A 26,657-nucleotide genomic window follows, 5' to 3' on the forward strand; every position below is an offset into this window, starting at 1 on the left:
ATAAGCCACACCAAGTTTCGTAAATTTTTCAGAGCTGATGGTTATCAGGTCTGTAATCAGAGGCATGCAGCTGAGCAATGCAAAGACTGCATCCTTCGAGCAGATGCTCATTGCCTTTCTGGAAGTAAATAGATAGTGAGACTCTGTTCTTGAGTTCCTGCCACAGCTGAACCACTCCAAGTTGATGATAAGGCCGAACATGTTGTGCATTATCGCAGCTAGACATCTGGATATCTTCAAGATGAATGTTCGAAGTTGATGGGGAACGGGAAACACTAGGATCGAATGTTTGAACATTTGAGTCCACCAAACAAGGCACTTACATCTTTAGCAGCAATTTCAGCGGCTGTCGTCAGCAGACGTTGATGCCGCAATCATGGTAAACATAACAACAGCGACCACAAGCAAATGAACACTCGGAATACGCATGTCAATCTCAACAGGATATGGAAACAACGTTCAGACTGGACAGCATTTCCAGGAATGGAGTTACGAGTCGCTCACCGGATATCTGAAGCCTGATAAGCCGGGTGATTTCTCGGTGAGTTTCGGCAGCACGAAATAAAGCGAGACGTGGAGGGCAGCCGGCCGAATTTCGAGGTTTGAAAGGGCGAAAGGTGAAAGGAAGAAGAGGCCCGAAAGGATGCTTCGGTATGAGCAATTGTAATCATCGACGGTGTCAAGTCAGTGTGTTTTTGTCTCATGTCCACGGTATGGCCGAAGGTTCGGACTCATCGGTTGTTGTACCCCTCTGAATTTTGTCGCGTGTCTGTCTCACCACAAAAGCACAAAAAACAGACACAACTCAAAGAAACACACGCCCATTCGTCCTCCGGTGTTGGACCGGCGGATCCATCGCTTGAACGCGGCTGATCAGTTCCAATAGTCTGTTTTCTGTTGCAAGAATAGTCAAGTTTTCGTTAAAGTGAATATAAAAGTGGGTGAGCGATGGAAGCCAAGCGAAAGCAGAAGTTTGGGTTGTTCTGTTGATTCCAATTTGGTGGCTGGCGATTGCGATGCGCAACCCGTCGATCACATTGGCGGAAGGAGAGGGCTCAGAAAACAATCCAAAGAGACACATCGCATCTTTTCTGATCGATTGCTTGCATTCGGACAAGAACGGACAAATTCGCCGATTTGATGACCAGACTTGGTGCGAACGCACTATCGATTTGAAGACGGGGAAGACTCCAGCCCTCCAGATTTATAGCCGGCCCTTTTCTTCGACAGATTGATAGTGTTCTGCTTTAAGACTCCAGTATGACGCAGTTTCAGCCAGCTCTTCGCTTCGTGTCGACATTGCTTGCGTGCGATCTTTGCGTGGCTAGAAGCGCCAGCGGGAAGAGCGATAGATGAGTGTTGAGCGTCTTATGCAGGTACAGCAAGTCATCAATCAATAGTCATATACTAAACACGAAAGCGCTTAGTAGTGTCATGCATGTGTGATATATATGGCAGTGGCAGGTCGGAAACAACGGTGGAGCACAAGGTTGGTCAGGTACCAGAGTCAATCTCGTAGTGCTCGTCAGGGTCATGAGTGCAACACATAGTATCAAGTCAAGATGGTGCAATTGGCACCGTCTGGGTGGGATTATGAGTGAACTCTGCGGAGAGAATGGTCGACATGGAGAAGAGATTGTGATTGCGGCATTCGGCATGCGGAGGTGGATTGCATGCCCCCAGTGCATCAGTAGATTGAAAGTGCCGTGGTTCGTGACAGGTGCACGTTTGAGCATAAGCATAACCATAATGAACTTGACAATGCGTCAAGAGATCACCATGGGGCGCGGGGTACAGAGTATAATTTGATGCAAGATATGTATCAAGGAAGCGGAGGGCTATGTGGTTGTGACACTTTGAGAGTGACGAAGGTCTCTTTATAGGTGTCCTGCCTGAAGTGGTTCTGGAAGGTTAGAAGGAGGTTCACCTGCACATCAAACTTCCATACCCATGGGGATGAAAACGTGCTCACATTGTTGTGTTTTGAAGCTCATGAGTAAACAACAAACACAGTTGTCCTGGTTGCTCTGTCTCGCGTGTCCATGAGGAAATAGTGCACCGTACGGAGTAGGCGTCTCCCCTTGGCGAGTGTTAATCTTATTTCAACCAAAGACGGTGAGCGAGTCCTGGTCATCGACCCCAGAGACAAGAGCATGGAGAGAACGAGAACGATTCAGGAGGACACGGTTCAGGAAGACGTCATGGTAATGAGCATCCCAGAGATGCGGTAAACAAACACGAAACTACTGAGCAACTCGAGTCCGTTGCGATGCGATTCAGGCCTTCGATGATCGTCTTCTCGCTAGACGAATCATTTAACGAAAGCTCCACCTAGAAACCCCAGAGGAGTGTTCGCCTGTCAATCCAGACCTCTTACAGGAGAAGCATCCAGGGGCAAAGGTCATGAGTCTGCAAACGTCGGGCTATACCATCGTGATACTGGAGGCCATATCTTATCATCATCTCTCCTAACAAACGGGCGTGGAGTAGAGAGTTCCATATCCATCTGATTGTTTTGGATACCCGTCACGTATTGCAATAGGACTAAGCTGGACGTTGGTGATACGTAGGTGCCATGCGAATAGTCTGTGCAGACGTTTGAAATTGCGACTCTGCTGCTTCAATTGACTCTCTATCGAACGATCGTGTCTTTGGTGGTTCTACGAGACGGTGAGCTGTCCGATGATACGGTGTCACAGGTCAAGCCATTGGGAGAATAGAGGTTGTAACGTCTGACTCGACAGCAGTAGCAACATCAAGCTTCGATGAGGTTCTGGAGGAGGTGAGGTCGAGATTTCCTACCCTACGTACGTGATTGGCTGCCGAGTGCATTCGGCCCGTTGAGCAAGCTCAGAGAGAACCCGAACGAGGCTTTGGTGGGAGAAGGACCCATCCCGACCGACTTGCAGGCGAACTTGGCACGAAAGCCGGCATCTGTGTCGTTCCTCGACCATGCCGAAAGCCGACAGAGGTGGCAGGAAGATGGATACGCCCATGTGCGACATTTTTTGCTAGTCTGTCAAGACACGAACGGAGTATATCCGCGGCCAAGAGTACCTATGCTACAGTTACAAACAAGGCTTTGGCCGGGCATAGACGGACGGCGCTGGATAGAGCGAACTGAGTTGGGGAATAAACTGTCTTGGACGTATCGGAAGGACCGTCGGAAGTGTCTAGCAACGGTCAACGCAGAATGAGGCGAACGTAGAATGTTGTGAATTTTGGGCGGTCTTGGAAGAACATCAGACTCGGCTGGAACGTCAGCTCCCAGCGCATGGCTGGCATGGCATGGATGAGAGAGTTTGAAGCTGTCCGCTGTCGAGAGATCTGTTTCAAACAAGTGCTAGCGCCAGAAATATGTTGGGGAGCCCAGTCTCGTCGGCCCACGCAGAGGCTGGAGAGAGAAGAGGACTTTGCGGGCACTTGCAGGACGAGCCGGTTGCCATGACAGCCCTTCGTCCAGTCCGGGTTTGGTTGCGAAAGCTAATTTCCGCCTGCGGGAGCAGCCGGTGATAGGGCCCCGACACCTCGAACACGATACTGATGTATGGAAGATGTTCTAGCTTACCAAGTGCGACTCGCGATTGCTGTCGGAGAGCGGTGGCTGGATAGCAGACAGTGCAAGATGCTTTGGATGCGTGCGTGACAGGAACGTGGCCAGCATGAGGCAAGCCGAACAATTACCTCCTTTGGAGGGTCAGATAGACAGATAGGCAATATGGAGTTTCAACGATTCGATGGCCGTTCAATAAACGGGCGAATGAGCGAGAGTGGTATTATTTACCCTGAACGAGGAGTCGACAGACAGATTGGGGGAACAACCGTCGACGAACTGCTTTTTTGGTGGGGACGTCATGATGGTCGGCGAGCAGGGGAGAGCAACTTTGTTTTACTGGGAGTTGCATGCACGAAAGCCAGCCACGGCCGGCGGGCAGCGAATCAAGATGGTGTCTGTGATGGCGAGGTTGGGGTGGCAGCGGCATCATTATGTCACGGAACATGCACATGGAAAGCGATAGGCGACGGCGATGATGAGTGAGGGCATCCTGATGATGATGGAACTAGGTAGCATGTCGTGTGCTCGCTGCTCAGTGCTGGGCTGGCGGTTCTGGACAGTGGACAGCGCTGGGCTCGAGGCAGGACGCTGCAAATTGAACAATTTGACAGGCCCAGCGGCGCGCGTTACCAGAAGCAGCAAACGGCAGCGGTATTGGGAGCATTCTAGGGGCATTCTGCGGTCAGGCGGGCCAGTCGCACAGCTAGCGAGGGTCCGGTTAGCACGGCTGGGTGGGATTACGTCGGTGCGCTTCGATCGGCCTGGGATTGGGGTGGAGCTTGTTGGAGCGAGCGACGCTTGGGGACTCTCTGGCCCTTGGTCAGTTGTTGATGGTCGGGGCCAAAAATGCCTCACCAAAGCAACGCAGGCCAACGCTCTGGTGAGTCGCCAAATTACCTTCACTGAGGCACGCCGCAAGTGCAAGCTGACGCACAGGCCGCCTGGAACGGCAGATTCGGCCACGGAAAATACAACCGCACGCTGGTCAGCCTTCCTTCAAAAGAGCTCGTCCGTCCTCATTCCTCAGCTTCCTTCTTCCGTTCACGCAGGTGCTCACCCAGTCGACCCATCCCACTCCTTCACCCATCGACCGCGGTCTGCCAGTGCAGCATCAGCAACATGTCGGAAACCAACCCCCCTCGTGTGTCCTTCAGCGACAAGGACCTCGAGAACGGTGCTCCCAACAACGACCGTGCCGCCTCTCGCAAGTGGTCGACTGCCCCCGGCGCCATCGAAGACCTCGACGAGTACACTGCTCTTCAGAAGTACATCTCTACTTACCGCGACCCCAAGGAGCGCGCCGCCGAGGAGGCTGGCGACGATGCCGGAGCCAAGCCCAAGAAGTCATGGCAGTTCTGGAAGAAGAGCGCCGCTGGTGGCTCCTCGGACATGACCGTCCCTGACGACTGGCTCGAGGCCGACATCAGACAAGGTATCTCGAACCACGACGTCGAGTCCCGCCGCAAGAAGTTCGGCTTCAACGAAATCTCCTCCGATAAGGAGAACTTGTTCATTAAATTCTTGTCATTCTTTACCGGCCCTATTCTTTATGGTACGTCTCTATCTCTGACCTTGGCTTTTGCTTTTGCTTGTCGATCTGGCTTGGGCGGCTTGCACTAGCTCGCCCTCTAATGCCGCTTCCCCGCAAATCCCGCAAGCCAGTCCGCAAAAATCAAAACACAACGCTAACCAATCATCTGCAGTTATGGAACTTGCTGTCCTTCTCGCAGCAGGTCTGCGTGATTGGATCGATTTCGGTGTCATCATCGGTATTCTTGTGCTCAACGCCATCGTCGGTTGGTACCAGGAGAAGCAGGCTGCCGATGTCGTCGCCTCTCTCAAGGGTGATATCGCCATGAGAACCACTGTCGTCCGCAACGGTCAAGAGCAAAACATCCTCGCCCGTGAGCTCGTCCCCGGTGATATCGTCATCATCGAGGAGGGCTCGACCTGCCCCGGTGACGCCCGTCTTATCTGTGAATACGATACCCCCGAGGACTTCGCCAAGTACAAGGAGCTCCGTGAGCAGCACGCCTTGAACCCTGAGGAGGACCCTTCTGGCTCTGAGGAGGGTGAGGGTGAGGAGACCGGTATCGCCCACCAGGGCGTCCCCATCGTCGCCACTGATCAGTCTGCCATTACCGGTGAATCTCTCGCTGTCGACAAGTACATGGGCGATGTCGTCTACTACACCACTGGTTGCAAGCGCGGAAAGGCCTACGCTGTTATCGTTGCATCCGCTAAGCACTCTTTCGTCGGTCGCACTGCTACCCTCGTCGCTGGCGCCAAGGACCAAGGTCACTTCAAGGCCATCATGGACTCCATTGGTACGGCTCTTCTCGTCCTCGTCATGTTCTTCATCCTCATGGCCTGGATCGGTGGTTTCTTCCGCAACCTGAACATTGCCACCCCCGAAGACTCCCAGAACACCCTCCTCCGCTACGCTCTGATCCTCCTGATCGTCGGTGTCCCCGTCGGTCTTCCCGTTGTTACCACCACCACTCTTGCCGTCGGTGCCGCCTACCTCGCCGAGCAGCAGGCCATCGTCCAGAAGCTCACTGCCATCGAGTCCCTTGCTGGTGTTGATATCCTCTGCTCTGACAAGACTGGTACTCTTACTGCCAACCAGCTTTCCATCCGTGAGCCTTTCGTCGCCGAGGGTCAAGACGTCAACTGGATGATGGCTGTCGCCGCTCTCGCTTCTTCCCACAACATCAAGTCCCTCGACCCCATCGACAAGGTCACCATCCTTACCCTCAAGCGTTACCCCAAGGCTCGTGAGATCCTCAAGGACGAGTGGAAGACCGAGAAATTCACCCCCTTCGACCCCGTCTCCAAGCGTATCACTGCTATCTGCACTCTCCGTGGTGACACCTACACTTGCGCCAAGGGTGCCCCCAAGGCTGTCCTCAACCTGACCGAATGCGACAAGGCTACCGCCGACCTCTTCAGAGACAAGGCTACTGAGTTCGCTCGCCGTGGTTTCCGCTCTCTCGGTGTCGCCTACAAGAAGAACGACGAGCCCTGGATCCTTCTCGGTATGCTTTCCATGTTCGACCCTCCCCGTGAGGACACTGCCCAGACCATCATCGAGGCCCAGCAGCTTGGTGTTCCCGTCAAGATGCTTACTGGTGACGCTATCGCTATCGCCAAGGAGACTTGCAAGATGCTTGCTCTCGGTACCAAGGTTTACAACTCTACCAAGCTTATCCACGGTGGTCTCTCCGGTACTGCCCAGCACGATCTCGTCGAGAAGGCTGATGGTTTCGCTGAGGTCTTCCCCGAGCACAAGTACCAGGTCGTCGAGATGCTCCAACAGCGTGGTCATTTGACTGCCATGACTGGTGACGGTGTCAACGACGCTCCCTCGCTCAAGAAGTCTGACTGTGGTATCGCCGTCGAGGGTTCCACTGAGGCTGCCCAGGCTGCCGCCGATATTGTCTTCCTTGCTCCCGGTCTTTCTACCATCGTCTACGCCATCAAGACTGCTCGCCAGATCTTCCAGCGTATGAAGTCTTACATCCAGTACCGTATCGCCCTGTGCTTGCACTTGGAGCTTTACCTTACTTTCTCCATGATCATCATCAACGAGACCATCCGTACCGATCTCATCGTCTTCATCGCTCTGTTCGCCGATTTGGCCACTGTCGCCATTGCCTACGACAACGCCCACTCTGAGCAACGTCCCGTCGAGTGGCAGCTTCCCAAGATTTGGATCATCTCCGTCATTCTCGGTGTCCTTCTCGCTACCGGCACCTGGATCATCCGTGGCACTCTCTTCCTTGAGCGTGGTGGTATCGTCCAGAGATTCGGTTCAGTTCAGGAGATTCTTTTCCTCGAGGTTGCCCTTACTGAGAATTGGCTCATCTTTGTCACCCGTGGTGGCAAGACCTTCCCCAACTGGCAGCTCATCCTCGCCATTCTCGGTGTTGACGCCCTCGCTACCATCTTCTGTGTCTTCGGTTGGATGTCTGGTGACCCTACCAACACCTCTCCTCCTTCCGCCTTCTTCAAGAACGAGCGTCTCGATGGCTGGACCGACATTGTCACCGTCGTTGTCGTCTGGGCTTACTCCATTGGTGTCACCATCATTATCGCCATTGTATACTTCCTTCTCAACCAGATCACCTGGCTCAACAACCTCGGTCGCAAGAACCGCAACATGCACGACACCAAGATGGAGAACATCATTGCTGCTCTCTCCAAGGTTGCTCTCGTCCACGAGAAGGACGAGATTACCGGTGCCGACAGCTGGGCTCTTGCTGCCAAGACCGAGGCAGATGAAGAGGAGTAGATCATGCCTTGATGCTCACTTCTTGCGTCGGAGTTCTTATTAATTTTACTTTTTTTCCTTTTTCTTCTAAATACAATGTGTCTATAGCACGCCCTCCGTTTGTAGAATAATCCGGAGTAATACCCCAAACAAAAATATTCACAAAACAAATTCTGTTCCAACTGTGCCTTGTGATTGTTTTGAATGGTTTTCTGCTAATTTCCTCAAACAAACAAGAAACATCCATGGCCAATTTTGACAAAGTCATGGTCAGCAACGGTCAAGCGCCCACTTGGTCCAATTGCGATCAGCAAAAAAGTAACCATTGACCTTCATCCTTCGCCGATGGGACATCGTATCGATCACCTCTGGGAAAAAAAACAAATGAAACACCCAAGACGAAAAATTTTCGCGTCCCTTTATCGGCGACGGCGAGTCGGCGTTTCGCATTCTGCGCTTGGCTCTGTGAGCCGACACGGCCATTTCTGTTCCGCGAGCGACAAGATGTTACGCAAAGGAAACAATAATTGGAGACACCGTCCCGCAAAGTTGACAAGAGGGTGTGTGGATATGGGCCCCATGGAGAGAAGCAGCTAGAACGACATGGCCTACGGGCCCCGTGGAGTCGTCCGTGGGCTGCTCGCGGCCTTACTTCGTAGTCTTTTCTCCTTCAGCCAGAGCAGAAGATCATGTCGACTATCACTTCAACACGAACCACCAAGAGGCCAGCCGAAACATGACACGATGCTAGGGCCTTTTTTCTCTCTCAAACGAACAGAGCGTTTAAGCAGAACCAAGAACTTTGGCTAGGGTCTGGTTGGACGTTCGCGATGCACACGAGCTGTATTCTTTGCATGTTCCAGAAATCCCGTCGAAACCACTCTTCTCATCAAGGTCTCAATGCCGACGGTGAAACTCTGCTGTTTAACCAGATTAAGCTGCATCAAAATTCAAAGGGTTGACTGAAGGTTTAACCACCCACAGCCGCGAAAAGCTGCAAGATCTCAAACGCAGACAAATGCTCGGGACCGACATATTTTCGTCTGTTCATTCTCAGTTGCTTGTCAGTCTTGTTCCTTCAGGTCGTCTTGTCACGGGCTTGGCCTTTATTCTGGTTCGAGACGAGGTATTTTCTGTCAAAGTCTTGGTATCCTGGCTTGACTGTTCCATGCCGAGACCTTTACGGACGCAGTGGCACTTTTGGGAGACTACTGCAAATAATGGTCATACCGAAGCACGGGCCGACACCCCCAAGCAAAAAGTGTATGAGAGCCCCGACCTTACACCACCCACAAAAAAAAGTGTCGAGCTTAGCTCAAGCCTCCCTCGAAGGGCTGACTTGTTCTTCACACCCGGACATAACTTTTTTTATGGTTTGTCTTTACACCTCGGAAAGCTCTTGGCTTGGGCGCTCTGTCGTGTGCGTGCTTGCATATGAGGCTAGATGCCAATATATCGCCTAGCAAAGACTCGAGAAGTTGAAACCCGCAACCCCAACCCCCAACCACTTCTTCTCCGCAAATGCCCGTGTTACACTTTTTGGTCATGCATTGGCAGCATTGCGATGCGAAACGGGCGACGAGACATCATGCATCACCTCCAACCTCATCTTCTGCCCTTGTACCGGAGAAGTGTTGGGGATGCGGAGAGGTTGGTATGGGCGAGGGAACAAGGCTCTTGGCTGTTACTGACAAGACTTTTGGGAGTGCAGCTCCCAACCTCACTTCGTCGTTAGTATGCATGACTTTGACCTTTGCCTTGACGTCCTTGCTTGACTTTCTTGTCACGGTGGCTATCGCAATTCTCGTATATGCATCATCGTGTTTCATTCAAGATGGAGCGTCTTTCACACCACGGAAGATTGACTTGGCAGATGGCTGGTGCTCTTCATAGATGAGTAAAGACGAACTTCATGCAAAAGACCGGTTTCGAAGACCCCTTCTTGTTTTGTACCCGTGTGCTCTAGTGTTTATTTTGAGGGTCGATATTAACACATCACGTACTAGGAAGACATTTGCACGCAACACACTGTAGACACACAACGATATCTATCACCACACAGTTTCTCAAACACATCTTGAGTACGACGATGTGCATTGGCAAGTAGTTCACGCAAACAGCTCGCCAACTAGGAGGAAGGAGAAGGGATCATTCACCACTCATATGGTCAACTTCTCTCGATAGCTTAAGGGCAAAGAGTGGTCAATACTACACACCTGACACCCAACATCTCTATCTCTATCTCTCGCTTCTCGCTCACTTGGAGAGCGAATGCCTCCAAACACATATCGAAGAGTAAGTCTTGCCAGACAATTGGACACTTTCATCTTCATCGCGAGTCCGAGCTGATCGCCTCTGTTGAAACCGAGCAGACGCTATTTCATGACTTTCTGCAGCTTCTTAAGTTGTCCGCTCAGATAGTGTACACCAAATCGATCACGAGATTTGACGCACCGCTCTGGGACAGCTATGTATGCTATCACTAGGAGGCACGATGTGCTCACGGAATTGCAAATCGGCCATTGACCTCATGATGCTACGAGCCCTCGTTTTGTTGAGTTGATGAGTGCTACCCCTTCCATCCACACGTAAGTCGTCAAAATACTGGGACACAAATTATGATTTCCTACGCCAAACAGTACCAACGCTGCAGGCTGCGATCGAAACACATAAACAATGTTGAATATGAGGAGTTGCTCAGTCAAGTGCGATGATCTTGAAGTGTAGATCCACCTGCAACTGTTGTGATTGGTTGCCAGGCGTAGATACTCCACATCTCTCCATGATGTTGACTTTATTAACAATTGATCATGCCATATATATCAACACTTTTCATGCCTCCTAAGTTAGCCATGTAAGCCGTGTTGGGATTGTGAACCTCATCGTTGGGATGTAAAAGGACTCAAGGATCGCGATTTCCTGCCCTTATCTTTTTTCAACTTTACATGCACAAGGAAGGAACAACCATGGTCGGCTGTTTAACTATGAGCCTTTGTTTGCTGTTCTTTGGGTTTTTACCTCACTATGGTGCCATTGCACAGGTCTCCAACAAGCCTGATATCGCTTCTTCAGCATTTCCATCTGGTGGATTCCAAGCCACCACCCTTCTGACCTCTGTCATCAACGATGCCGACATAGTCCTCCATGAGATCAATAGTTACAACGGCCAAACCGCACAATTTTCCAACACTAACGACCTTGTCGACTTGGAAGATGCCGAAGTTCTCACCGACACCGAAGAAGACGATGATGACGAGCTCGACGATATCAACGAACCCAACTCTGGAGCTTCCGCTCTGGGTAGCACCACCAGCTTTCAAGCAGGCAAAGGAGTCAGAGCCAGACTTCTCCGCTTCAAACAAACCGATTGCGAAAAGAAAAGAGGCAACGGCAGAGGCAAAAAGATGAAGGAAGGCAAGTGCCACACACTGCACAAAAGGCACTTCCAATCCTACCAGTTCTCCGTCGGCGAGAAGAAAAGCAAGAAGAAGAACAAGGATGGCGAAGATGATGATTATGACGATTCCACCTCCAAGGCATGCAGGATCATTGTCTATCATGATGGAAAGTGTAAGGAGGAAGCTTCCACCGCCAACGAAGGATCTTGTGAAGACATGGAGGATGCTGAAGATGATGAAGATGATGAGAAGAGATTGCACAGTAGGGATTTGATGATAAAGCCCAAGGGAGCAAAGTACAAGAGCGCAAAATTCCTCTGCGATGGTGTTGATGTGTCGAACAACTCCTCCTCAATGCACAGCGTCAGCAATTACTACACTGCTTCTTCAAGTCGCTACTCTAACTCCAAGCACGCCTCTCGTACCTCCGACTACTCTGCTACCCTACTCTCATCAGAATCCGTTGGAGGAGCTAACGCTACCGCTTTGTCGTCAAAGTCTGCATCACCATCATCGGGAAATTCAACCCTCTTATCAACACCGCCTCCCCGCTATTCAAAGACTGCATCAGAAGAGCCAACTACCACAGATCCACCAGATGAGGACGACGACAAGGAAGACCCTGAAGAAGAGCCCGAGGACGAGGAAGATTTCGACGAGAAAGATGAAGAAGATGAAATCGATGAAGAAGATCACAGATCCGACCTATCCAGAAGTCAGAAGACCAAGACCAGGAAGCATAAGAGCAAGTCTCACAAAAAGACAAAGGGCAACAAGAAGCATGCAAAGCAGACGAAGAATATCGTCACTCCGACACAATCAGCAGAGGTTGTCAGCAGTGCTTGAAAGTCGACATGATCTGCAAACAATGATTCCGGGACAGACTCACCATCATCTCGAACACCATTCCTGGTCAATACCTCGATATAGAGACTATCCCAAGCCAGACTTCAGTTCTCTACCTTTCTTTATACAAACAATCCATTCTTTTTCGCTCGATCGTCAAGATCTTCAACACTGTTCATTTCTCGTGCTTCAAAGCTACCCTTCATCAACACAAACGGAACGATTTAGACATATACGCATTCATATATATCACATAGATACAGACGAATTCAATGTCACTCCACTGCTACAACTCTGGAACGAAGAAAGACATGGCACAACACTAAAGAAGAATCGACATTCGTACTTTCGTGACTAAATAATCTATGTCTTTTCGTCTGTGCCTCGTACCAACATTAAAGAAACCTGACACTACTAGCATTAGACGGCGAAGACGCTAACACGCCCTTTGCTACACCCTGGACAGATAGAGCATCCTCGCCGACCACATCTTCCCATCCGTCATCGCCAGTTGAGTGCCTAACGACAGTGATGTCGGGATCCTCGACTCTAGCCTTCGAACTACTAATCCTATTTCCAGCTTCCACTTGCACCAAGCTCTTCCTTCCTCGCATGTGCTTAGCACCGCTGAAACTGTCGTTACTAACAAGTTTACTCAGGCGATCTTCAGTCTTGTTCTCTTTGTCGTCATCAGAAGAGGCAGCAGTGTTCTTTAATCTCTGCTTCCTGCCTTTGATTCTCGATGCACTGACACCACTCAGCGTGACCCGCAGCGGTGACGGGCTCCTCGAAGCCAAGTTTCCAGAACTGTTGCGATTGAGTTTCTCGGCCCATTTACGCCGCGCAGCTTCACGGTTGTTGCTATTGCTTGCGATGCGCAGAATGCTGCTAGGGGGAGGCGTGGGCGACGCTTCCCCTGGCCGGACCCAAGTGCGTTGGTGTCGTGGCAATTCCATCTCTAGAGCGTACTCGGCGTATTGGGCTGCGGCTTTTGCGTCGGAATTGTCGCGGGAGAGGGAGCTGCTGGTGTCTGTTGTTGTTGTCCAATTGTCTGCTGTGTTTGCGGGAGGTAGAGTAGGACTGTTGTTATTCGCAGCACGCAGCTGACTGTTTCTCTCAGGAGAGCGGGAAGGTGATGGAGTTATTGCTCGTGGTAGACCAGGAGGGAAGATATGTGGGCCAGAGACTAAGCGGCGAGGGTTTCGTGCCGGTGGTTCAAGCAGAGATGAAGAGGTTGTTTGGCGACGTATGCTAGGGCTGCCTTTTATGGAGCCGAGATTGCTGTATAAGCCCATGTTTGAGGAGCGTCGGGAGGACGCGAAGAGAACTGGACTCATGACGCTGCTGCTTGCTCGATTGCGGATGAAGGATTGTCGTTTTTCGGCCAGAGGTCTGCGATCTACGACACTCTCGGTTTGGCTGACTATGCGGATGCTGCGACGCTTTTGTGATTCTGTCAGGGAGCGGCGCTTTTCCCCATCAGGGACTAATACAGGGCCTATCGTAGCTGAGTTCCTGTTCGAGTTTGAAGCAGGGTAGTCTGGCTTGGTGGACAGTATACTGGTTCCGTATGTGTTGAGGGAGCCTCGGCTGCTCCGATCTCTTGTCATAGAGAAGGTGCTACTCAACCTGCTCTTTCTGTTCGGTCGATGAATCACAGTTCCCCTCGTCGTAATCCCCAAACCTGGATGCCAGCTTTGAATAAGTCTCGAAGCACGTTTGCTAGGAGACAATCTCCCAAACTCGGACAATCTTTGCCGAGAATCTCGACTGTTCTGCCTCGCCAATTCTGTGGCTGCTGAATAACTGTGATGCGGTGTATGTGTGGTACCCGAATCCCGACCCCATACTGGAATATTTGTATCTGCTTGTATCGCTGCTTCGCCATCGCCCAGCGAACTGACTACAGATAGTTTACTTTGACGAGCATCCCTCCCGCCTAGAAAATATCGCGGTTTCGTTGGTGGCTGCATTGCTGTTGGTAGGTCGACTTCCAACTGAGGTGGCTCGTCTGGTGAATGCTTGACTGGCGAGCCAATGTATTTTTCCTCGTCGTATTCGCCTTCTGCCACTATAGGCTCCTGATCGCCATATGGTAAGACCGGTCTGATATCGCTCTTTTCTATCTTCCTGCGAGGTTCTTTCTTTCTGCGGCGGCAGCACAACATTGCAACGGCAAAGAACAAGGCCAAGATCGCCAGGCAGCCAATTGTGATGCCTACTATCATGCCCGCTGTCATACTCTTATCTTTGGGTTTCGTGGGCGAGGCTGTGGTCGAGGAAGAGGAGGTCGAAGTCGAGCTCGGTGTAGTATTCGAAATGGTATGTGATGTCGCCACAGCTGCAGCTGCTTTCAGGTTGATGTAGAATATCTGAGTCTCGGATTGCGAACCCGACGATGCAGTCACTGTGATGATGTTTGCTGAAGCTTTGGATGTGGTTGGTGGTATGCCCTGAAGCTTGCGTTTGCTCGCATCATACTGCAACCAGGAGGCAGAGCCAACATCGACACTGAGACTTGTAGCACTCTGAGTCAATACGAGCTGACCGAACGTGTAAGCGAACGGTTTTCCAGCTGTCGCAGTCTGATTTCCAACCTCATCGTTGAACAGCGACGCGTTCGTGGTATGAAGGAAGATATTCTTGACTGCTGTATCTCCGTATGTATCTGTCACTGTGATGGATACGCTTTTAGACTCGAAATTGTGTAAAGGCGTTCCTTCCAACTTGAGAGTGCTGTTTTGGAAGCTGAGCCAATCTGGCGTCTCTGCAACCACTTTCTGCATCTGGCTGATCGTAACTTGTCCGCTGTTGATACGTAGCTGATTGATGAAAGGGCCCAGAATAATCGGTTCCCCTGGCGTAACCGTAAAATTCTCCGTTTGTGGGTGGAATGCCAGCTGATTGCTGCTGATGAGCAAGTTGAAGGTTGTCGTTGCTCCTGCAAAGCCAGCCACGTCCGACGCAATGAAGTCGACTTCATAAGTCTGTGATCCCATCACCAACACAGGCGTCATACCCCAGAATGTCAGAGAGCTGCTATCAAACTTGAGCCAGGACGGAAGCGGTGTCCGATCAGCCATTGTCGCATAGTAAGACTGGATAGTGTCCGAATCCCCAAACAGATTATTCGAGAACGTGATTGCAAAGGCGCTTGATGGTTGCAATAGCAAGGTTGTTGGACCTGACAAGGGTCCTGTCCTTGCCAAATCTGCTGAGATGTTGCCCACCAGAGCCGGAGCACTATTGCTTGCCACCACCAAAGTACAATCCATTGCAACCGACCCATCATCGGCTGTTGCCACAATCTTGAAGACGTTCGGACCAGTATTTCCTTGACCAGGCTTGCCATACAACGTCCGTGTTGCGCTGTCCAGGTTTAACCAAGCAGGTGCACTCGCCAAGCTGTAGACTAATGCGCTGCCATCATCGGAGACAAACGTAGTAGAGGCGAGTTGGAAGGCGTAGGCTTGGTCCTCTCGTGCGAGTGTCGGTACCTGCGAGTTGAAGGGAAATGCGACTTGAGGCAATGCCGAGACCAGCGAGTTGAAGAGTACCAAGAAGGGTGAGCTGCGCATCTTCCTACCGAATCTTGCGTATCGCTCACAGCGGCGACAGTCTGCACGTAGTCCTGAGCAGCGGTTGGTGTTGGTTGCAGGTTAGAATCTGTGGTTCAGAAAAAGCGCGCACGAACGAGGGACACCACTCACCCCTTCATTGGATATTCGTACAGCCACCGTACACGCTTCTAACGCGAGAAGACGTGTATAGCGATCTCTTGACGTGGCCTTGCCTATTAGAGGAATGACTGTTTGAAGAATGGACGAGGGTGGGCTGGAATCTGCGTGCTGGGAAGCAAGGGATGGTGACAAGTGACACCACACCTACAAACATTATCGATGGAGGCCTCTACTTCTCAAACCAGTCCAGAGATTAAATCAAGAGACTGAAGCCCGTTCAGCTCATACGATAACGCGAAGTTTCTTGTCATTGCGCAACAATCGGCGTTATCGAGTTGACTTTGTGGCCAACGTACGACTAACCTCAAGGCCATTGTTCTTGTATCGATACCTTCCCGAGACACATGCCTTTCCGGTCGAGGAATGTTCCCCTATATGTATACCAAGACTCAGAAATACAGGCTGAGTAGCACCAGACTGTTGCGAACGTGTTAGTCTGCGGAGTCGCATTTCGGCGATAATGCTGGAGTTCGTAAGTTGAGAGCCATCAAACCATCATCGACAAGTTCTCAACTAAAGATCCACGACCAGACTATACGAACGTAAGTCAAGGCATTACCAAAAATAAATGTAATCACCGTGAGCAGGATTCGAACCTGCGACCTCCCGACCCTCGAGAGAGAGAGACTTAGGAACTTAGGTATGCGCGAGCGTAGGAACTTAGGATACCAGGTCGGGTGTGCTGACCACTGCACCACCACGGCTTTTTTCTGGGCGGAGAGGACACAACATTCTTTCAATATATAGCTTGAGGGAGTTAGAGGTGACAGCGAAGCTTGGAGCGGGAGAAAGCTTATGTGATGGTGCTTCGATAATGTTGCGGCAACAGATGACACGTGATAGGCCCTTTGAGTCTGAGCAGCTCGTGTCGGTCGTGTAACGCCCATCACTGCGGTTGTCTGTGGCATACTTCGATGCGGTATGCTGTTGTATGTCGCATGGTGGCATTCAGACGTGAGCTGCAAGGTCTTGAAGCAATGTTTAGAAGAGAGCCACTTCCCAACACCGTAGGAGAAAGAAGTGATGACTGAGATTTTGGTGGACTTTGCTGAAGGACCATGTCTTCCGTCACCAAACATGGGTGCTTTCGAAGTCTATGCATTGGAGACGGTATCTCGTAGCTGACAGCGGATGCCTTGAGGAGAGCTATTTCGACATGGACCCGATTGGCGAGCGTACAGATAGCGGCGTGTCTCGAGGCCATGCGAGCAGATACAACGGTTCTGGAGGACTCAGCAGTAAGAGAGTGCTTGTCATGACGATGTGTGATCAAAAGACCTGCGATATCACATCTCAATTGTCATCTTGTAGGACGCGTCGAGAAGGACAGTCCTCGGCAGTCGCATGAAGCTCTGCCATAATTATCCAAAAGATCTAGAAGCCCTCCGCCCCATGACCCACAGCAACTCAAGCCTAAACTTTCCACCTCTCACCTCTCCCATCCCAAAAACCTCATCGAGGGCAAACAAATATCCCTCCTCCAACACACCCAAATCACCTCTCAAACACAACAGCAATGACACTATCAGACGACGAAAGCAATGGCGTCTTCGACATCGATGAAGAGCTAGTGCCAGTGCGAGAGCTCAAGCAAGCTGGCGTCATGGAAGTGACCTTTGATGGTTTGCTAAGCACACCCCTGAGATTGGAGGAAGATCTTAAGAAAGGGTGTGGTGGCATGTTGTGGCCTGCTGGTATGGTGATGGCGAAGTATTTGATCAGACAGGACAAAGAACTGTTCAAGGATAAAACGATGTTGGTTTCCCTGCCTTGTATGCCAAGAACGATGGTACCTATGAAAGTAATTCATGCTAATTGACGTACAGAGTCGAATTGGGTGCTGGAGGTGGTTTAGTCGGGTGGGTAGTATTGAACTCCAGTCAACTGACGAGAATGACTGACAAGAACTAGTCTCGCCGTGGCGCTAGGGTTTCACCTGGACCACCCTCTCCATCTCACAGATCAAATACCCATGCTCGCCTTAATGGAACGCAACATAGCCCTCAACAACCTCCAACCTCAAGTCAAAGCCTCAATATACGATTGGGGCGAGCCAGCACCAGAAGCTATACCTCAGCATCCAGACATCATTCTAGCAGCCGAATGCGTCTACTTCGAACCTGCATTCCCACTCTTACAGCAAACGATGAAGGATCTGATAGGTCCGAACACGATTTGCTATTTCTGCTTCAAGAAACGCAGAAGAGCGGATATGAACTTTGTCAAGGTTATGAAGAAGATGTTTTTGGTGGAGCCGGTGGAGGATGATCCGGATAAACCGAGTTGGTCGAGGGAGAACCTGCATTTGTGAGTTTTATATATGGATTATTTTTTGAGATGTTGCTAACACCCGAGAAGCTTCAAAGTCACTCTGAAGCAGAAAAAGGTGTGAGCATAGGAAAGACTCAAGGACCGCAAGAAAGCGATCCTTGCAACCAACAACCCACACCGAGACCAGTGCCTCGACTGAAGGGCGACATCTGGACACAACTCTCAGTACCCGGGCAGCATACGCAAAGATTACTGAAGGACACTGCCAACCACCAAGGAGGTATTGATACCAGTGCACTGGTGGATCGAAGAAGACTCCAGCCAGGAGGATGCTTGATCGGCCCAGTGACAACAAAGGAAGAGAGACCATAGCAGAAGCGACTATAGTATACACGAGGGATTACAGGAAAGTACAAAACCCAGCCAAGAAACTCCTCCAGTACAGTATTCACATCAACACATCTCGCGTCAAATCTCATACCTCATAATACATCCATCAAAGAACCATCATCATAAAAGCATCGTAACATCCTCAGACCTCACACTCACCCCTCAACCTCACTCCTCTCACCCTCTGCATCCCGCTCTCTCTCTCCTTCCACAGCCCGTTCTCTCCTCTCCCTCCTCCTCTTGATCGTCGCAATCCTGCTTACTCTCTTCTTCCCACACCCCCTACACCTACACCTGTAGCTTCCCTCACAAGCCCTTTCCCTTTCTCTGTGCCTCTCCCTAACCATCCTCCTCACCAAGTCCACCCCAGGCACGCTCAAGAACCTTTTATCCTGTACATCTTCCTCCACTGCACCACCAAAAAGAGTAGTAGAGGGCGTGAGTGTAACATTAGGCGCAGTTGGTCCTGTAGTCACCAGAACGATTTCCGACGACGAAGATGTGAGGGATCTCGATGGTATCGATGGTCGTTGTGGTTGAAAAGCTGGTTTTGGAGATCCACTGCCACTGATACACGATTGTAGGAATTGCAGCAGGTTTGTGCGGTAGATGCCTGGATTGTTGATGATGAAGTAATTGTCGTGGTGAGAAATGTGCGGGTGTATTATATCGATTGGCATAATTCTTTTGCGTTCTCGGTGTGAATTGTTTGTGAATGGTTTGACTTGTGTGGTTTGCGAAAAAAAAAAACAGAGGGTGAGTGTTTCGCGTAGAGTGGAATTTGGGACTCGAAAGAGGTGGTTGGCCTTATGTGCGGATCCTGAGGTGTGAGGAATGCGCAGCGCAGCGGTCGTAGTATGGAGCAACCGAAGCTTGCTTGAACAATGTACGATGAAGAGTGGTGTTATACTTCCGGGTGACCGTTGTATTTGGGATTCTGTAATCATAGAGATGTGATATATGTTCCGTCAGAGTGATATTCAAGAATGTAGTAATGGTAGAAGAAATAGATGGTTGAAAAACGAAATTGAAAATGCTTGTAGGAGCGGTGAGTGCTGAAATTTGACAGACATCAAAACAACACCAAAGTATCGTCATCATCGCTCTATTCCTGACCAAGAAAACAGTCTGTCTGTGTACAAGATGCTAGAAATAGGGTATAGAAAGAATATGACTAGAAATATAATAAGGGAACATGACGTATCCAAGTCATGACTGCTCCGACCAAACGATACAAAACCCCCCGACGCCATCGCTCGATAAAACAGCAACCTGATCATTATGCTTGCGAGGTGGTGCGGTGACCATCCTCATCAAGTTTGAAGAGGAAAAGAAAATGCAAGAAGCAGTCTCACATGAGACCCCCCAAAACCAGTCGACTGAGGCCACCAATCTCGGTGCGAACTTCGCGACGAGTCGTGTCACCGAGTTCCTGAGTAGCATTCTGCACAAGCACTTTGCGCAGAATCTTGTCTGCTTTGCCGAAGGCTTCACCGACACCAGGTCCTATTGCCTCTGCGTTTGGCAAGAGTTGGACTACTCCAGAATATGTGTCGATAAGAATATCGGCCAGAGTCGCAAAAGCGGTGTGAAAATCCGGATCAAAAGGCAGAGAGGGAGTCTGCAGATACGTGAATTCTGGCAAATTCCCAGACGAGACGGGGGGCATGGGCAGAAAGTCCAATTGGGCACTCTCGACCGACTCGGACAGGCTCTCGATAGCGACACTGCTAGATCTGCGACCCTTGACTCCGCGCATACCACTCTTGAACATGGCGCCCATGCGACCACGGGCACCGACCGAGGCGTCAGGATTGTTGAGTTGTTGGTAGGTGTCGTACTCTGATAGCAGAGCAGCAAGAGAGCGTAGGTAGTCCAAGGGATTATCGGAGTTCATATCGAGGAGGGGAGGTATTGAGGTGCCGAGAAGCAGGTAATTGGAGGCTCGGCGACCCAGCTTAGAGTAGTGCATGGATGGTAATTGATTTAGGTTGGAGGGAGTGTAGAGGAGAGTGTTGAAGTAGTAGATGTGGCCTTCATGTCTGCAGTATGTCAGTTGCGAGAGTCAATTTCAGCAGGTAACCATGGACATACACTTTGCGAAGGTATTCCAGAGTGGCTATACGCTTGCGACAAGTAGCATGGATGTGGGATAAAAGAGCGGCAGGCACGTGGGCCAGGTTTGTCTGTGGGACTGGGGTGTTGGAAGGAATCAAGTTCAAAGAACTGTTGTTGGTGGCATAGGAGCTCAACGAGGGACGATCCGTCTCTGCACGTTTGAGACCATGGGTGAAAGGAGTGGCGAGCATGGAGAAGGGAGTCTTGGGAACGGGCTCAGCAAGGCTGTACTGGCGGTCGCGTGAGAAGCTATCCGACGACTTTTGAGGGCTCAGGGTGGTGTTGAAGGGCGGTTTGGGCGTGTGAGTCGCATTTGCACTAATGGAGCGGCTTTGACGGTGCAGGCGGATGGGAGAGCGAGATGGGATTGCTATCGACGAGCCTCTAGCCTTGTGGTGGTGGCGTATGGACGACAGCGACTCGTGGGAGCGAAGCGATACGCTGCGACGAATGTCTCCTTCAGCGACTGACGAGGGTATGGATGTGACGGACGAGTCTCTGCGGGCGGTGGGCGACAAGTCGTCTGTTGCCAGCGGCGAGATGGGAGCGACGGACGAGGATTCCTTGCGCGAGGGCAGCTTCTTGGTGGAGAAGATGGAGGGCTTCCTGCCGAAGATGGATGCGCTGGGCGCTGGCGACGGGTCGGGCGCCATCTTGACTCTGGACGCTTATACTTTGTGAGAGCCAGCCCTGCCGACGTCTAACGGACAATTACTCAGGGGTAGACCCTGTATGCAGCTTCGCATCAAGCGGATCGAGATTCGAGAGAAGCCTCGTCGACGCTTCGGCCGGCCTTGTTGCGCTGCAACTACGTTTGCTTTGTAAAGGAGCCAGCCCTCTACGACATAAACGCGTGTCAAATCTCCCACGCGAGCAAGGAGGCAAGACAGAACAAATGGGCGTGGTTGGAAGTGCTCGGTTTGGTGAAACAAGACTCCCCTGGATGGTGAACGGAACTCTTGCCGTCCGTCCAAGCGCAAGCCCCTCCCCACTGCCAATCTGCACCTGCCCCACCACGACTCGACATTGATGTTGACGTTGACGTTGACGTCTCTCCAAGCTCTCCTCTCTTGTCCAACACAAAGACTGTAACAAACCCGTAACCATGTCTTCCACCGAGGTACAACATGACGCTCCATGCCCAACGCCCCGTCGTAACCCTCAGAGACGCTGACCGTCTCGCAGAGCATTCCAGCTCCCGGTAAGTGGCCTGTCGACCCTCAACAAGACGTCCCAATCAGCGACGACCGTGTCTGGGTCGATGGATGCTTCGACTTTGCCCACCACGGCCATGCCGGTGCCATGCTCCAGGCTCGCCGTCTAGGGACCGAACTTCTTGTCGGCGTGCATTCGGATGAGGCCATCCTCGAAAACAAGGGGCCTACTGTCATGACTCTGGACGAACGGTAATACTCGACTTTTCCTGCACTTTACCTTGCTGTGCCCTGGCTGTGTCCAAGTGAAGCTGAACCTTTCCGTTTAGCTGCGCTGCTGTTGATGCATGCCGCTGGGCTACCAAGTCCATTCCTCACGCCCCTTATGTTACTTCTCTACCATGGATCTCTCACTACGGTGCCAAGTACGTCGTTCACGGCGACGACATCACTTCGGACGCAAACGGCTACGACTGCTATAGATTTGTCAAGGAGGCTGGCCGTTTCAAGGTCGTCAAACGCACTCCTGGTATCAGCACAACCGACCTTGTTGGACGCATGTTGCTATGCACAAAATCACACTTCATCAAGGATCTCGACGCTCTACTAGAAGGTCAGGAGGGTCCGGGCGGTCAAGAGGAGAGAAAAGGCACAGGAGAAGACATGAAGGAGAGAATCAGAGAATACGCGACCGACGAGTCTGGCAACAACCCTCTAGTCGAGGTCTGGAGTTGGCGTTCTGCTCACTCCAACCAACAGGCCTTCCACCAGAATGGCTCTTTTCTGAAGAAGGTCAACGGAACTTCTCCACAACCTGACCAGAAGGTCGTCTACGTCGACGGCGGCTTTGACCTCTTCTCCACTGGTCACATCGAGTTCCTCAAGCAAGTCGTAGAGACTGAAGAGAAGGAGGCCAAGCAAAAAGGATGGAACAAGGAGTACAGCCCTGTCTACGTCGTTGCAGGCGTGCACAGCGACGAAGCCATCAACGACTACAAGGGCATCAACTATCCCATCATGAACATCTTTGAGCGTGGTCTCTGCGTTCTGCAATGCAAGGTAAGTCTCAGTCTGGCCAGACCATCCATGATGTGCAGCTGACAAGAACACCAGTACATCTCCTCCCTCATCTTCATGGCACCCACAGTGCCCAGCAAAGGCTTCCTCGAATCACTACCCTACTCCGTGCAAGCAGTCTACCACGGACCCACTGTGTCAGCACCTCCAGGCCAAGACTTTTACACGGATGCAAAGGAAATGGGTATCTTCAAGGAAATCACATCACACCCATACTCGCATGTCAATGCAGACTCGATCGTAGCTCGCATTCTTAAGAGCAGAGAGCTATACGAAGAGCGTCAGCGTGTCAAGGGAGTCAAAGGCATTGGCGAAGAGGCAGTGCGCAGAAGAGAAGAAATGGAGAGGGAAAAGGCCGAGAAGGACAAAGCTGCGCTTGCATGAACGAATGATCTCGAAAAGTTAAAAGACGAATAATTCATGTCTCCTTGTTTCCTCTGGCAGTTCTCGAATCATTTCTTCACTCGTGCTGGGATTTGTCATTACTCTCACAGCGACTCGTGTTAGCTATACGGTCTATCTTAGCCATACGGTCTGTTAGAAGGCACAATTGCTTCGAGAGCAGAGACAGGTTTGCAGAGGGCCATTTCGAATAAGATTTCTCAATGAAGCCTGCTCGTTCTTCAAGGGTGTCATGTATGCCATACTTCGTTGGATGAAAAAAGAGCAAAGAAGTAATATAAGATTCTTTTGTGAGGAGAAACGAAGCAGCCAAACAGCCTCTAAGTGAGCTTCTGCTTGATGAAGAAGTTTCTCAAGTGCGAAAGCTGCCATGCACAAGTAACACCCAAGATAGCAAGCTGCACCAGAGTCCAACGCACAACACGAGCATTGGTGTGCTCGGACATGTTTCTAAACTCAGCCTCCCTCTCTCTCTGGAAAACCTGCTCCTTTCTAATATCGGTAAGTCTAGCATTCAAATCCTTGACTTTGGACACGATGTCGTTGAGCTTATGCTTGTCGTCACTCTCGATGCGCGAGGTCTCGCCAATGGCCATGTCAACTTCGAGTTTGATGTTGCCGGCTGAGGAGCCGCCGGTGAGCCAGCCTTGAGCGGAAGGGACGTTGGTGGGGGTGAAGCAGATGCGGTGGTCGCCAGAGTCGGCGGCGGAGAAGGTGAAGCGGCCTTTGTCGTTGCCGCGCTGGGAGACGATGCGGTGATCGTTGTCAAAGATTTCGTCGACGCTGATGTAGAGGCCCATGTCAGGGTTGGCTTCGTATCTGCGGGATGCCTCGTTCCATTGTGTGGCGGTGTAGTGGCCTGAGAGCAGTGTTAGAACAGAATACTAGGAGTCAGAGATGAAATGCTAGTAGCGGCTACTCACCAACTACCAGGGTGTCCTTGGGGAGCTCTTCGAAGAAGCACTTTTGGGAGGGGCCGTCAATGTAGAAGTAGAGGGCGTGGGTCGGCAGCAGCAGGGCTGCAAATGCAAGCACTGAGAACAGCATCGAGTGCATGATGAAGGTCGTTATTCGTAAATGACAAGAGACGTGACAGGACAGCAAGGACAAACAGCACAAGATGCTTCCCCCCCCTAAACATTGAACAGCTGTTTGGCACCTTCCAGCCGGACCGCGCCAAGAACAACCGACGCTCGTCGGTCGCAACTGCTGAACCATCATCTTCCCGCGACTGCCACTTTTTGCTCTTTCAGCGACTCTACAATTCCAGATTAATTCACAATGTCGGCACAGGATATGCGCGACATGCTGGGTCTGACGGGCGATGCTGCCCGTCCGCCGCCTTTGAAGAAGCAGAAGACCGTCGAGCGGCGTCCGCGTGCGTCGCATATTTCAAACTACTCCATGCGCCGCCTGCTAACATAATGCAGTCGAAAAGGGAATTGCTCGTGAGGTTTCGGCTCTTATGGGCGAACGCGCTCCTCCGATTGCTATGATTTCAATCCAGCCAAAATACAAACAACGACCGAGACGATCACATCGAGCTGCGCCTTGGGAATGGGCTCCCTTCAACAACCAAGCAAGAGAGGACCGTCTTACCTTACATCACTGGCAGCCTAAGCATACTCCTAAGCCTCGGCCAGAATCAGAACAACAACCACAGACCGAGTCGGAAGCCGATGTTGAGAAACAACCAGAGCCCGAACCGCAGCAGAAAGACTACCAATACGCCAAGTACAATGTTCAGGTCGAGACTCCCTCCTATAATCAGGAGCTATACGACGCTCAGCTACAGGACCCGGATTGGACCAAGGAAGAGACGGATTACCTGGTCGAAGCCGTAAGAGACTATGGTCAAAAGTGGCCCGTCGTCATTGATCGCTATGAATACCAGCCTGAGCCAACTGAAGACGGTGCAGAAGCGCCGCAACCGAAGTCTCGTTCTATGGAAGATCTCAAAGCACGTTATTACACCGTCAGCGCAAAGGTTCTGGCCAACCACACGCCCATTTCGTCAATGACTGGCCCGCAATACAACCTATACTCCACCTTAACTTCATTCAACCCCGTCCAGGAGACATCACGAAAGAAGCTCGCCGAAGGCCATCTCTACCGTACTCAACTCGAGGTTGACGAAGAGAACGTCCTGCTCGCCGAACTACAACGCATCATGATCAACCAGCAACAACTTGAAAACGAGCGCAACGAGATCCGCGATAGACTTGAATACCCTTCGACAAGCAACACCGCAGCCGCCCAATACAGCACGTCCCAACAACTCGGCCAGCTCTTCCAACAACTACTCCAAGCCGATCGCATGAAGAAGGATCGCCGCCTCAAAGCTCAAGGCGAGACCCCCGGTAGCGGCCCTCCCACGTCCGCACAACTCCAATCCGCTGCAGGTGCATCCTCCGCCCACCGCGATAGTATCAGCAGTGCCACCGGAGCCCGCAAAGCCGGCGGCCGCGACTCCATAGCTGGAGGCAGCGCAGGCATGGATCCCACTGCACGCGCCCTGACCCCTCACGCCGCTCATCGCTACTTCGTCACCCAACACGACCGCCTCAGCAGCGGTGTCTCCTTTGCCTCTGACCGCCTGCACCGCGCCCGCAGCGCCAAATCCATGATCCAGACTGAGAAGATCTCAGCCATACTCAACCATCTGCGCATTCCTGACATCATTCCTCTGCCTACCCAACGCGTAATCGAAGACTTTGAAAAACTGATGCAAAAGGTGCATTTGCTGTTGGACATGCGCAAACTTGCTGACAAAGAGGAGCAAGAGATCAGGGTCAAGGAGGCTGAGAGGAAGGTCAAGGAGGGAAAAGAAGGAGTTAAGGAGGAAGGAGAGGAGAGCAAGGTCGGTCGGAAGAGGAGTGCGAGTGTGTTGAGTAATGATGCTCAGGGTGCTACCAAAAGGCCCAAGAATTAGAGAGGTGGCTTGAGTAGTACGTTGCCTCTTGAGGTTCCTTCGAGATATTGATCACGAAGAATCAATACAAAACTTGTCTGTGGACGACAATACTTGTTCGGAACATGTCATGTAATGTTCCGCAATCATCTGGAACGAGTCAACCACTTGGAAGAAACATTCTGAAATCAAAGGACGTGGGTGGTTTCTGCTACAACCATGACGTGGAATCGAATGTGACAGGTAACATTTTGTGGTCATCTTTATTAGTAGAGCGAGCGAGTGATTATGCTTCAATAACACTCCTTGTACACCTTTTACACCCTTCTTTTGTGTCATGAGAATGGTACACACATGAATCCCCCATAGCAAACATGTTATCAGAGTCTGATCGGCTATAACTGCCTCGAAGAATTCATGGAGCGAATCCATACGGAAAGAAAGGAGCCTGAGCAAGAATGCAATCGTAGGGAAACCCCCTGATGTATTTATTCATGAGGAACCATACTTTAGGACATTTA

At 51.2% G+C, this 26,657-nt stretch overlaps 9 protein-coding genes across 9 annotated transcripts; 5 read left to right on the forward strand and 4 right to left on the reverse strand.

The window, feature by feature from the left end:
* Positions 1-4,675: 4,675 nt before the first annotated feature.
* Positions 4,676-7,850, forward strand: M436DRAFT_79742 (plasma-membrane proton-e; the record flags this gene model as incomplete). Its single annotated transcript, XM_013574392.1, has 2 exons — positions 4,676-5,108; positions 5,260-7,850. 2 exons carry the CDS (start codon positions 4,676-4,678, stop codon positions 7,848-7,850), a joined length of 3,024 nt encoding a protein of 1,007 aa, XP_013429846.1.
* Positions 7,851-10,795: 2,945 nt separating this feature from the next.
* Positions 10,796-12,073, forward strand: M436DRAFT_79743 (uncharacterized protein; the record flags this gene model as incomplete). Its single annotated transcript, XM_013574393.1, has 1 exon — positions 10,796-12,073. The coding sequence occupies one exon, from the start codon at positions 10,796-10,798 to the stop codon at positions 12,071-12,073; it is 1,278 nt and encodes a 425-aa protein (XP_013429847.1).
* Positions 12,074-12,468: 395 nt separating this feature from the next.
* Positions 12,469-14,241, reverse strand: M436DRAFT_70840 (uncharacterized protein; the record flags this gene model as incomplete). Its single annotated transcript, XM_013574295.1, has 1 exon — positions 12,469-14,241. One exon carries the CDS (start codon positions 14,239-14,241, stop codon positions 12,469-12,471), a length of 1,773 nt encoding a protein of 590 aa, XP_013429749.1.
* Positions 14,242-14,317: 76 nt separating this feature from the next.
* On the reverse strand, positions 14,318-15,651 carry M436DRAFT_70841 (uncharacterized protein; the record flags this gene model as incomplete). Its single annotated transcript, XM_013574296.1, has 2 exons — positions 14,318-14,374; positions 14,413-15,651. The coding sequence occupies 2 exons, from the start codon at positions 15,649-15,651 to the stop codon at positions 14,318-14,320; spliced, it is 1,296 nt and encodes a 431-aa protein (XP_013429750.1).
* Positions 15,652-17,329: 1,678 nt separating this feature from the next.
* Positions 17,330-18,124, forward strand: M436DRAFT_42012 (uncharacterized protein; the record flags this gene model as incomplete). The annotated part of the gene is made up of 3 exons (XM_013574176.1): positions 17,330-17,568; positions 17,640-17,672; positions 17,725-18,124. The coding sequence occupies 3 exons, from the start codon at positions 17,330-17,332 to the stop codon at positions 18,122-18,124; spliced, it is 672 nt and encodes a 223-aa protein (XP_013429630.1).
* A 1,701-nt stretch (positions 18,125-19,825) lies between these two features.
* M436DRAFT_41733 (uncharacterized protein) lies at positions 19,826-20,783 on the reverse strand (the record flags this gene model as incomplete). The annotated part of the gene is made up of 2 exons (XM_013574122.1): positions 19,826-20,516; positions 20,569-20,783. The coding sequence occupies 2 exons, from the start codon at positions 20,781-20,783 to the stop codon at positions 19,826-19,828; spliced, it is 906 nt and encodes a 301-aa protein (XP_013429576.1).
* A 914-nt stretch (positions 20,784-21,697) lies between these two features.
* On the forward strand, positions 21,698-23,207 carry M436DRAFT_70844 (ethanolamine-phosphate cytidylyltransferase; the record flags this gene model as incomplete). Its single annotated transcript, XM_013574297.1, has 4 exons — positions 21,698-21,712; positions 21,778-21,998; positions 22,076-22,805; positions 22,860-23,207. The coding sequence occupies 4 exons, from the start codon at positions 21,698-21,700 to the stop codon at positions 23,205-23,207; spliced, it is 1,314 nt and encodes a 437-aa protein (XP_013429751.1).
* A 338-nt stretch (positions 23,208-23,545) lies between these two features.
* On the reverse strand, positions 23,546-24,272 carry M436DRAFT_41182 (uncharacterized protein; the record flags this gene model as incomplete). The annotated part of the gene is made up of 2 exons (XM_013574026.1): positions 23,546-24,084; positions 24,149-24,272. The coding sequence occupies 2 exons, from the start codon at positions 24,270-24,272 to the stop codon at positions 23,546-23,548; spliced, it is 663 nt and encodes a 220-aa protein (XP_013429480.1).
* A 258-nt stretch (positions 24,273-24,530) lies between these two features.
* On the forward strand, positions 24,531-26,157 carry M436DRAFT_61750 (uncharacterized protein; the record flags this gene model as incomplete). The annotated part of the gene is made up of 2 exons (XM_013574208.1): positions 24,531-24,603; positions 24,656-26,157. The coding sequence occupies 2 exons, from the start codon at positions 24,531-24,533 to the stop codon at positions 26,155-26,157; spliced, it is 1,575 nt and encodes a 524-aa protein (XP_013429662.1).
* Positions 26,158-26,657: the final 500 nt, after the last annotated feature.

This window comes from Aureobasidium namibiae (genome assembly GCF_000721765.1).
Source record: "Aureobasidium namibiae CBS 147.97 unplaced genomic scaffold scaffold_4, whole genome shotgun sequence".
Lineage (NCBI taxonomy): Eukaryota > Fungi > Ascomycota > Dothideomycetes > Dothideales > Saccotheciaceae > Aureobasidium > Aureobasidium namibiae.